General features: G+C 37.1%; 1 protein-coding gene across 1 annotated transcript; it reads right to left on the bottom strand.

The window, feature by feature from the left end:
• Nucleotides 1-473: 473 nt before the first annotated feature.
• Nucleotides 474-7,320, bottom strand: LOC117634746 (DNA-directed RNA polymerase V subunit 5A-like). The gene is made up of 4 exons (XM_034368960.1): nt 6,894-7,320; nt 2,753-2,929; nt 1,750-1,863; nt 474-773 (listed from the first exon to the last, which is right to left on the bottom strand). The coding sequence occupies exons 1-4, from the start codon at nt 7,161-7,163 to the stop codon at nt 648-650; spliced, it is 687 nt and encodes a 228-aa protein (XP_034224851.1). The 5' UTR covers nt 7,164-7,320; the 3' UTR covers nt 474-647.
• Between the last annotated feature and the right edge of the window lie 5,036 nt (nt 7,321-12,356).

Genomic DNA, 12,356 nt, shown 5'->3' with positions numbered 1-12,356 from the left:
TATGGTGAGCAAAATTGTCATGTTATGATAAAATAATTCATTTTGGATTAAAATTGTGATTTTAAACTGATGGTTTGAGGACTTATTAACATTAACCCAGAAGCTTTTCATGCAGGCCGCTCAAAACAGGCCGGCTGCAGCCGACAGAACCACACCTCCCAGTTGCTTACATAAGCATTTTGTTGCAAAACTTTTATTTAAAGCTACACTTCCATTCAATTGCGGCACAGAAATTTGGAAAACCATATTGCTCTTGCTCAGTTCAGTGCCTGATGTTTTAGTGTCCATGAGTGAAATAATTTGGGTTTTTTAACACGAATGGACCATGTATTATTCCAAACGCATCATTTTAGTCCTCATTCTTCAAATTCGATCAACGTCGTCACATTTGTGATAAAATGCGAATAATCTAGAACCAGACACTCAAACAAGGCCCTCACGTGAGCAATACTCAAGCATTCATCGAGCTAATGTTGAAACAAGAAATAAGTTCTTTTTTTATAAGGAAAACAAGAAACAAAATAAAAGGGTATTCATCAAGGTTGCAGATACAAGAGGCCACAAACTAGAAACTAGAAACTAGAAACAAGAAAGGGCGTCATTCCTCAAAGGATATGATACAAAAGAGTACCCAGAAGAAAAAGGCGTCACCAGATGCAACGGTATGTAACATGTGACTCGGTTATATCACCAGTATAGGTAACTTTCACTACCTGCCCCTTCTCAAGTCCATAGTACTGTGCAATCGCATCTTTTCTTGACAGTCGGGGAAGCTACAGGAAGAACAGTTGATGAGATTACGACAATGGAAACATTACGGTTTAGTTACCAGTTATACGCCAATCAACCATCTACACAAAATGTAATGGTAATATACAATTTAATAAACTAAAATGCAAACATTTGGTACACAATTGTACATAATTTCCGTTGTTAAGTCCTGGATGGGAGAAAGTGAAAGAACATTGTGCTAGATGACTACTATGCTTGCAACCTTACCACAAGTTGGTTTACTTGAAGGCATAAAGGCAAGCCTCTAATATAGGTCTAGAGGACCAAATGAGATCTGTGAGTCCTTAGATTCAGGTCAACGAGAAGAGTTTATCATTTGAGTTTGCTCTACATAATATAGGTCTATAGGCACAAAGTATTATCAGTTGCTAAGGATGGCAATAAGCCATCTGAGCTCAAGTTCCTAAAGAGAGCAATAGAATGAGAGATTCACACATTGATCAAAACTAACTTCAGAGAATTCCTTCCAGATGCGGCCACATAGAATACAATGTTCTTGAATGTGTTTGTGTGCGAATGTGTGTGCATACTTGTGCTTTTGTCCCTACCTTTATTAAATGTTTCAACTTACTCCATGCAATTTCCATTGTTTCAATCAAGCATTCCCTTCTTGGATGCATCAAAGATATTAAACAGAAACTTTTGTGGTGACTAATTTGACATTGCTATTTTCTTTATTTAATATGGAATTAATACTGATTACATGACATAAAAATGGGTTCAACCCAATTCACTACTTTGAAAAATCCCTACCAGCCACCCACAGATAAATTCATAGCACTCTTTTTTAACTCCATATCATCAGTAATTTCAAATGATGGAGGGCATACCACGGCCCAAGTCAGATTAGCAATTCAAACTCATTCAAGATTATTCAAAAATTACGAATGACATGAACGATCTCCAAAGAAAGCATATTAGAGGCTGGTTTTTCTTTGCATGAGTTAATACACTAACCTGATTTTCTTCTATGTTGTACCTCTTTAGGAGTTTTTGTTTCTCTTGTTCGGTCAGTACATGATGCTTTGGCTTCAAGACATGCTTTGTGATATTAACAAGCAAGTCAGTAATCTGAGAAACAAAGCCAGAAATAGAAATATGAGAGGAGTGAGAAGCAGAGCTTCCAAGGCGTGAACCATTAAAACTATTGATAATAGGCAGAAACACTTGTACAGTGTTCAGTAAATGTTTCAGTAGAAATGCTGCAAATAAAATAACCAAAAAAAGGTAGGTTAACTAGGAAACAGCAAAATGCAGAAGCAACTATTAAAAAGCTATTGTGAAATGCTTTTCAAAAGCACCTAAAGAAACAACAAAAACGCAACTATACGTACCTTGGTCATCATTTCAAAGACACATTATTATAAATTTTCTAAAAATTGTATATACAGAAATTCAAATTTTCAAAACATGCAATTGACCTGCGTACATTGCATTTTCCTTTATCCTTTGTGCCTAAAACATGCAAAACAGCCAACTGTATTACTGCATTTTGATCCGTAAACAACACTACTTCATCAATTTTACTTCTAGGAGGATGGCTATAATGCCTCTTCAATCATAAGCCATCTATAAAACCAACCTAGAAAATCAGAAACAGAATCAAATATAATTATCCTGCGGGACTCATAATGTTCCAAAAAAGGAAATGTAAATTTCCCCTTATCTTAAATTGAATATATAAATTTCAAATTTCCAGATTTGACCTCCATAAATTGCATTTCCCAGTATCCTTTGTGCCTAGACTACAAAACAGCCCACTGTACCAATGCATTTTAATTCTTAAACAACACTAGTTCATCAGTTTACTTCTAGGAGGATGCCTATAATGCATCTCCAATCATAAGCCATCCATAAAGCTAACCCAGAAAATCAGTAAATGGAATCAAATATAATTATTCTGCAGGACTTTGTTTAAAAAAAATAAAATTCAAAAGATCAGCAACAGTATGAAACAAACCTGGAATATTTCAGTTTTAAATGGGTAAAGTTCCATAGTTTTTAGAGCTTGGCTTGTTATTTGGTTTTGGGTAATTAATATGAGCCCATTCAAAGTGTCTTTATTAGCAATCTGAGAATGCAGCCCACGAATCACATTAACCTTCACGATACCAGGCCCGCAGTAAATGACCATAATCTGCAATTCAAACATTAATCATAAATAACGATTACTCATAAGTTATTACTAGTATCATGACACCAACTTTCAGTGAAGAGCAAGAAAAATACATCACTGCCACTGTTTTTTCATTTTTCCAGTACACATGCATAACAGTTTTACAATTCATTCCAATGGTAAATGGAAGGAAGTTGCCTTGACTCAAGTGTAAGTGGAATTGTAGAAGTAAGTGCGGTTGAGCAGTCATATCTAGTCTGGATAAGTAAAGTTAAGCAGTCTTCGAAGTCCCTATGCAACTCATTAACATCATATCTATCCCTGGACTCTTTCCTCACTTTCCCTGTAACACAGGACCTTTCAGCAGTTTTAAAGTATGTCTAGTATGAATAATTGGCCACATCATTTATCATATGCTAGAATATGATACTAGCGACTGATACCAATGCATGACAGCATACTAAACCATCCACTTACAGCACTGCAGAATATGATAAATTGTTCTATCAAAGGGAACAACCTATCCAGTGAGCGATATAAAAAGAAGAATAGCAAAAAGTAGCTTCCCGAGTCTACAGGAACAGACATCTAGAATTAATACCTGTGATATTAGTTTGGTTAATTGCTCATGGCAGAATTAATACCTGTGATTTGGTTCAAAGGAAAAGACCCGGCTGGTATTTTTCTCCTAACTGGTGTGTTCTGTGCAAAAAAGGCAGTGAAACTGTGGATCATCTGTTTTTGCTTTGTCCTATTGCCTCATCCTTGTGGGCTAAGTTATTTCAGGTGGCAGGGCTAACGTGGGGTAGCTTCGCAACGTGTAGTGCGGTGCTTGAAGCTAGATTGAATTTCTTTGGTGGTAAGAGGAAGGGTTCAGTGTTGGGAAACTGTGCCATGATGGCAATTTTTGGGTAATTTGGGAGGAAAGGAATAGGAGAATCTTTGAGGATGTGGTTGGGGACGAGGTAGAGCAGCTTTGGGATCATATCCGAGCCTGGGGCTCACTTTGGGCTTCTGTTTCAGCAGAGTTTAAGGAGATTAGTTTTCAGCTCATCCATCTAGATTGGAAAGCAGTAGCTTTGTAGTGTAGAGTTTTAACTTTCTGTTTGTGTGGTGGCCTCCTTGGCCATCTCGTGTATTGTTGGTGTTTTATTCCTTATTGAACAATATTGATTCTTTTTAAAAATAAAAAAAATAAAAAAATTGGTACAAGACATCCAACTCAAACAAGCTCCAATATATGAAACAAACACACCACACTCTCATCTCCAAACTAACCACATGGAACTGCTTCCCAAACAACAAAGAGATGCAAAAACGAAACAGATCTAATCACAAACTTCTGAAAACCGATAAAACTTGATTAGCAAATTAGCAAATCCTCAATTTTCACATCAAGTCATTTCTTCTCCTCCAAAGGCAAAGCTCGCAACTTTTCTTTTCAAATGATTTTTGTCAGTTCCTTAATCTTACATCATCTACTGTAGTTTTCACATGAAATTAAGCTATCTGTGGCCTGGTAAACATCTGGTTACAAGTTACAACTAAGCATGCATGCATAGGTTGTACTGAGATATCTCAAAACAGAAAAGGCCACCAAACAAATCTAAGGTACTAAATCAGCCCTTGAGGACCGTAGACCTAAAATTCAGAGACGAAGCATGTATCCATGATTAGCAGAAGTTAAGGACTAGATTGTAGTTTGGTCAGCTTCACAAGGATCAATATATGTCGAACTCAACAAGAAAAGGCTATAAATTAGAGATAATTCTAATCAAATAAGAACATGCATCCACAGACAGCATTTATATGACATGCAAAGTAAGACTGTCATTGTCTTATTTCTGGGAGTGATAGAGTGGAGGTTTCTCATCTCCAATTTTCTGATGACACTATATTTTTACTTGGGGAAGCGGAGGACTACTGGTTTAATCTTCTTGAGTTGCTGGATTTTTTTGCCTTGTTTCTGGCACGAAAATTTATAAATCTAAATGTTCTCTTGTGGGAATTAATTGTAGCTCTACATATTTAAATTTGCTAGCTAGCGGTTGGGGTTGCGAGGTGGGTGAGTGGCCTATGAAGTATTTAGGTCTTCCCCTTGGCGGTAATCCTAGAGCAATTATCTTCTAAGAGCCTGTGGTGGAGAAGCTTCAATTGAGACTTCAAAAGTGGAAAAGAGCATTTATTTCTAGAGGTGGAAGGTTAACTTTAATTCAAGCTGTTTTGAGTAATATCCCATCCTAGTCTATGTCTCTTTTTAAAATGCCTAGCAGTGTGGTTAATAAAGTGGAAAAGCTCATGAGATCCTTTTTATGGGAAGGAGTGGAGGAAGGGAAGGACCATTTGGTTAGATGGGATTTAGTGGCCAAATTTAAGATTGAAGGTGGGCTTGGAGTGGGTTCTTTGATGGAAAAGAATGAAGTTTTGTGTGCTAAATGGTTGTGGCGTTTCCCTTTGGAACCTAATTCCTTGTGGCATTTGGTGATTAGGAGTAAATACGGGGTTGCTAGAAACGGGTGGGACGCCAATGCTGTTACTACGAGCTCCTTTTGTAATCCTTGGAAGGATATTTCTTCTGGTTACCATTCCTTTTTACAGTGTTGTGAGTTTGAGGTGCTCAATGGGGTTAGGGTGAGATTTTGGGAGGACAATTGGGTGAGGAAGGGGGTTTCGTAAGATATTTTTCTGAGATTGCTTGTGCTGTCTACGAAGCACTTTTTATGCATTTTTCGTTTCATGGACACTCAGGTGTTCCCTTATAATTAGGACTTCAACTTTAGGAGGAATCTGAATGAGAGGGAGTTAGCTGAGGTGATCAAGATGCTGGACATTCTTGACGAACTTAGATTGTCTCCTTCCAAATTGGACAGGAGATGGTGGGAGCTCAAGGGTTCAGATTCTTTCTCATGCAAATCTTTTCGTTCTTTTCTTCTCAACAATGAGATGGCGGAGGCCTTTCCTCCTTATTCTATAATATGGAAGGCCAAATCTCCTCCTAAGGTTAAAGTTCTGTTTGGTTGGTGGCCCTTGGGAAAGTAAACACATCTGATCTTGTCCAAAGACGAAGACCGTACATATATTTGTCTCCACACTGGTGTGTTCTATGCAAAATGAGTGAGGAAAGCGTGGATTACCTTTTTTTACAGTGCCCCTTTTCGTTATGTCTTTGGTGGACCTCGTTAAGGGAGGTTAAGACTCTTTGGGTTATTCCAAAAGGTTGCTAAGATCTTCTCTGTTCCCATTTTGTCACTTGGGGCAGGGGGAAGCGTGCATCAACCTTATGGGGTTGCTTGGTACAATCTGTATTTTGGAACATTTGGATGGAGCGTAACAGGAGGATTTTTTATGAGTACGAGGGAGTGGGTGTTGGTGTGGGATAGAGTTAAATTCTGGGCATCTCTGTGGGCTTCTGTCACTTCAGATTTCAAAGACTATTCTTACTCCACTATATTGAGGGATATGGCTGCTGCTGTGATGTGAAGTGTTTGTTTTGCGATTTGGTTTCTTTGGGTCTTTCTGGTGTAGTAGTCTTTGTGTAGTTTGGCTGGTGTCTTTGTTATTTTTGTCTGTTTTTCTGTTGTTGCTCGTTTGGCTTGTCGATTTCTTATCCACTTGTGTGTTCCTCTTCTTTTTCTTTCAATAAATTTCGTTTCTATTATAAAAAAAAAAAAAAAAAAAAAAAGATTGTCATGGTCAACCTCAAGTTGCAGGCATATTAGTTTACCAACTGGAACAACATTAAAAGTTACCAAAACAAAATTGTAGACATACATACCTAAACCCCAATTGCTTGCCCAAACCTCAAAATTGCCAACTTTGTGAGCCATTCAAAATCCTTAACATAATTAATCCCAAGCACAACAATGAAGAAAAGAAAACGACCCAGAACCAGAAATTCTTCTTTCTTTGATTTCTTCCATTCTCTGGTCAATGCAAGAAGAAGATAAAAGAAATTCAAGAAAAAGAGAGAGAACTGTTTATTTACCCTGTCAGAAGGGTCAGTGCGATGAGTAGCGGAGAAGCGGAGGCGCTCAACATCCGGATTCTGGCCGTGAAGGGCTCGAAAGTCTTGGAGAGAGAGGTCGATTTCTGAACTTGGAACAGAATAGCCTCTGTCCCTTATCATCTCCAGCACGGTTCTGCGTGACAGGTAGTATCTGTGGCTCTCTGGACTTCCGTCGTCTACATAGCCAGTCAAGCAAGGCCCTAATATCTCCCCGTTGGCATCGCCATTCGCCTCTGCGTCACCTTCCATCTCTCCCTCTCTTCTCTCTGTCGGATTTTCCTGAGTCCTCCTGAGCCTGACTGACTATGAGAGAGAAACTGCACTTGGGTTTGGGGCGCTGGGAAGTGTGCTGGTATGAGAAAAAAGTCATGGATCTTACCATGGGTTTTTTCGGCAAATAGTCCCAGTAATTCAATGTAGTCAATTTTTCCATGACATATTAATATCTATATATATAGTGCAAAAAATAGAGGTGGTGAAATATTTAAATTAGTAAAAATTATCTTTAGTTAATGTAAATATTAAGAATTGCAATTATTAATTAAATAAAGATAATATGGTAAATTCACATTTTTTCATATTAAAAAAATTAAAATAAAAATAAAAATCAGATAATTGATCATATTTTTATAGAACATAACTACTCATTATTTTTTTAATTCTAAAATAATTTTTTTTAGTTTTAAAAAAAAGCCCTCTCACAGGCGCGGAAGCGCGTGCAGAAAGGCTAGTAACAATTTATGTCAATTTCTTTTATGACGTAACCACATCATCCTTTGATGGGAGAAATTATACAATAATACAGTACTACCACGTTAAAGTCACCGTCCATGAAATGGAACTTCCCCATCTTTATCTGTCACCAACAACTTCCATTTTTGCAAGATTCATTTGACTCCTTGAAGAGCAGCTATGTTGGTGTTGGTGCCATCAGATTGTCATAAACCCTCTTAATTTCTTCTCCTTTTTTTTCATAAAATTTTAAGAAATTATTCTCTTTCCCCAGTTTGTTCTTGGGTGTTAGTAAAGGAAAACATTGAATTTCTTTTTCTTTCAGACAAATGGGGGTTAATTTTACGATCTTTGCTTCGAATTTGTTCTTGAGTCCATCGTCTTTTGCAGTTGCTTGGGTTGGTGTTTGTTAAATGGGTAGGCGCAAACAACATGAGTTCGTTTTATGGATGTATAATTAAAAATCTAAAATAAATTTTGATGATTTTTTTTATGTTGAAAGAAATTATGAGAGTTAATGGCTTTTCGAGAGATCCTAGTGGGTTGAACAAAAAGTCCATAGCCATGGCTTCTCAAGAGATCCGAAGAAGGATGAAAGCTATGCAGTATTTGAGGCAAAAAAGACGGACCGTACAAGTGTTCAGACCAATATTAAACTAACGTTAGTTCCGTTTTTTTCAGTAGTTATCCAAGTGTCGCCATATTATAGGTGCGTACTACCACTTGGCAAGAGCCACATGGTAATACCGTATTGTTGTATAATTTCTCCTCTCGTGGATGGGTATTTATGTTCCTTTGTGCCCTCTAACGATAAAGGTCGTTTATGTGGTTTCAATTTTGTCAATAATTTTGCCATTATAGTTTCATAATTGTAACAATTCCATGACACACTATGAAAGAAATTCACAGAAATCGTGACGAGTCCTTGTATTGGTAATGTAACAACCCAATCCTAAATTAATAGTTAAATATTAAATTATTCAAGGAAAAGACAATTTTACCCCTGGAATATTGAAATGATTTAAGAGTTGACTTTTTATTCGAGGAGATTAAATGATTAAAATAAGAGGAAGTAAATTTACATGAGAAAATAAAGTGAAATAAACAATAAAATAAAATGATTTGAATTAATTTAGGCTTTTGAAAATTAAAGATATTATTTAATATAAAAAGGGGCAAAAATGTCATTTTAAGTTCGGGAAGAAATTTGGAAATTTTAATTGTACCATTGCATAGACCACATCGAGGTGAGTCCGTAGACACGTAATGGGCTCATATCCGAGTTGTAACGAGAGATATGCGATCAAAATTCAAGTAGGGGCAAAATCGTAATTGTGCCAAACTGGTTTTTAAAACCAAAATCTCTCTCTCTTTGCCCCCAAAAAAAAAAAAACAGCACCTTCGGTTTTGCTTGCCATCTCCTCCACCGGCCACCAAATTTCATGAAATTTGTACCAAAACGTCAAGCTCACTTCCCTCTTCCCATCCCGACCAACCTCAGCCGCTGAAACCACCGGTGCTGGCCGAAAAATGCAAAAATTCGAGCTATTTTTGATAGATTTTCTCAAGCTTTGTTTGAACAATTTCGGGCACCAAATCTTGCGATCGAGGTATGCTTTTCCATCTATTCTTCAAGCTCTAGCTGATGGTTGGGTAGGATTTGATTGATTTGTATCATAGATAACCGAAATACGAATTGAAATTTGGCCAGTTTTCAAATTGAAATTTCGGCCACTTCCGGCCATTTTTTGGGGTAGGTCCAAGAACAAAAGTGGTTTCAAATAGGGTATTATACCTAGGATAGGAGTTTAGGCTGGTGGTTTCAGTATTTCCGGCTTGAGTATTGATCAAGCCACCCACGCGCTGCCAGCACGTGTGGCGGCGCGTGGGCAGCATAGTGAGGTCATTCTCAGTTCTAGAATGATCCTTGTGTCGTCACGAGTGTGTAGGAATTCGCGGATCTCAATTTGGACAACGTTTGAGCCCCGATCGGATCTCGCATGTTGTGCGATTTCCGAGTTTGATACATTTGAACCGTTGTATTGTAGTTATTCTCGTATATGTCAATTTAGACAATTCCCGGATCGTGTAGGATTCAACGGATTGGGAATCGGAGTCCCGGATACTCTGAAAAGGCCAACCCTAGTGCTAGGTTTACAATAACTGTTCGATCGTGCGATCGTGAGTAGTCCGACCGTCCGATCAAGACCAAACTCTCTGGACATGTGTCCTAGGCATGTTAAGACCACTAGGAACTCTCAGATCGGAATCTTGAGGTGGTGGACCCCACGGAGTTCCGGGTTGACTTTTTGGGACTTATCGCTTTTTGAGTCCCAAGGCACTTCTAGACCGTTCTAATCATTGGAAATTCTTACATAGACTTGAGAATGACTTCAAATACAATGCACGCACTTCAAGGAACCCAGGGCCAAGACTTTGGATTAAATAATAAGGATGAGCTCCATAGGATATGGTTGAGCTTTTAGAAAGCTCATGTGTGTGCGAGTGTTCATTTGGTTTAGTTATGGTTTTAATTTCATGATTTTATGTGATTTTGGGATGAGTATTTAATTATCTATTTATTTATCACCTGTTTATATATATTCATATGGTTAATTGTGTTGTAAGATTATAAATATAATATTGGAATGACATGTTCATTGGAGATCGAGATGGTTAGCAAACCAGCTAAGTGTTTAATACATCTTTTCAATAGTTGAAAAGAATGAATCATAGTCCTTGGCTCTTATCAGATTGTGGCATATATATATGTATATATATATATATATATATATATATATTTATATATATATATATATTTTAAGTTTAGTTGAGAACAAATTTATTGAAAGTTAATATAAATGACAGGTTATGGTTTTCAAACCCACCACGAGGGTACTCTCTGAGACCTACGAGGAATGTGGCTCGGATGGACTTGGTGTCTCCGGGACCTACGAGGATTGCAGCTCAGATTGAAGTGTTATCTCTGAGACCTACAAGGAATGCGGCTCAGTTAACTTTGTGTTTCCGAGGCCTGCGAGGATGGAATTGACGGACTAACATTGGAATTGACGGATTATTATTGGAATTGATGGATATATGGAATTGACGGTATTAAAGGAATTGACAGATCATAAATGGGGGTACGCCTAGGTGGAGAGAATTTAAGTTCTGAGATGCTTTTAAACTAAATTGAGGATTTTATACAGTTACCATTATTTTCTTAAGCGTTACATTTTTTTACGAGCGATAGTTGGAAATATATATATATATATATATATTCTAATCAAGTTATTGATATATATATATATATTTATTTATTTATTTATGAACTTTACGTGAGTTCGATATAAGGGTGTTCGGAGCTTATAATCTTTAACTTATGTTATTTTATTTTATTATGTTCATTTATCTTTATCTTGCATTATTTTATATACTATTAAATAGCTTAAGTTTTCTAGCATATTTTGCCCCACGAATCTTAGATATATCCGGACTGTGAGAGTGAGGATTACGGACCAGGTTGACCAGATGTCTCTTGAATCCAGCAAGGATTACAAGTCAGGACGTGTCACCATTGGTGTCACGAGAAATTGATGGTTATGGTTTTGCAAGCATGATTACTTGATATAAATGCTTTTATTTCTTCGTTTGATTATATATTGCTATGTGAGAAATGCCAAGAAGCTTGAAACAGAAAGTTGAGATAAAATATGAGAATTAGAGTGGTTTTGCAATTAAAGAACTACGTGTGGCTTGATCCCTCAGTAAGGGTACGTATGCAGCCTATAATTACAAGGTGCAGCCACGAGTTAGAATGTTTGAGATTACCAATGCATTATTGTTGTTCTGAAAGTTTAGATGAATTTTATTAGCAGATTGATTTATTTGATTTATTGCGACCTGAGACCAGATTATTATGATGCTTAATTTGTTTGGATATAATTGAATGCATGCTAAACGATTAGGTTATATAAATGTTTGATGACAGGTGGAAATTTTGGGAAATGAGTAAATTACAGGGGAAACTCTGCCGAATTTTCGGCAGAAGATAATCTTTTTTTATTAGTGGATTTTTAGTTAGAAGGGCAGTTTGGTCTTTGTGCCCGGCATTAGCCTGGTGTCGGACACTCACAGGATTCGGCTCATATTCAAAAGTGGAATTTGGGTCTGGTCGGGTCCTGTCAGGTAAGATTATGAAACTACAGTAGCAAAAATTGACAAAATTGATACCAATCCGAAGAAAAAGAGGGAGAGAAATTAGAGTTAGAAAGCTTTATCAAAGAAAGAAAATTCTATCAGTGTAAAACCATAATAGCAAATACAATTCCACCCTAATATTCAGTGGTACTTTCACACTCTGCCTATTTTATAACACGTTATCAACACAATAGTATAATTCGTACTTAGGTGACGAGGGGGTAAAATTACATGACACTCAAACAAAACAAAACAATATTCACACACTTTAGACCTTGACCAAATACGCTTATGACTAGCCAACTGTCAAACATGAATAACCACAACCAAGAACATACTCAGAGCATACCAAAATGTACCTACAAGCCTAGAGAATTACTTGTGACAACCTAGGCACTTAGAAGGACCTATCAATCTAGGCATCCCCTGTGCTAGCAACAACTATGGTGAAAGTATGTGAAGGCATCATAATCAAGTAAACACCAAACAGCAGAAAATGATGACTAGTCA

The sequence above is a fragment of the Prunus dulcis genome, chromosome 7 (genome assembly GCF_902201215.1).
Source record: "Prunus dulcis chromosome 7, ALMONDv2, whole genome shotgun sequence".
In the NCBI taxonomy this organism is placed as follows: domain Eukaryota; kingdom Viridiplantae; phylum Streptophyta; class Magnoliopsida; order Rosales; family Rosaceae; genus Prunus; species Prunus dulcis.
Note: the sequence above shows the minus strand (reverse complement) of the source record. Positions and strands in the feature narration are given on the sequence as shown.

Excerpts from the sequence above, each read along its gene's own strand:
- LOC117634746 (XM_034368960.1), bottom strand. The coding sequence starts at position 7,163 with ATGGAAGGTGACGCAGAGGCGAATGGCGATGCCAACGGGGAGATATTA. Across the intron at positions 2,930-6,893 it reads GCACTGACCCTTCTGACAGG|ATTATGGTCATTTACTGCGG; the intron begins GTAAATAAACAG and ends TTTGAATTGCAG. Across the intron at positions 774-1,749 it reads ACAACATAGAAGAAAATCAG|CTTCCCCGACTGTCAAGAAA; the intron begins GTTAGTGTATTA and ends TTCTTCCTGTAG.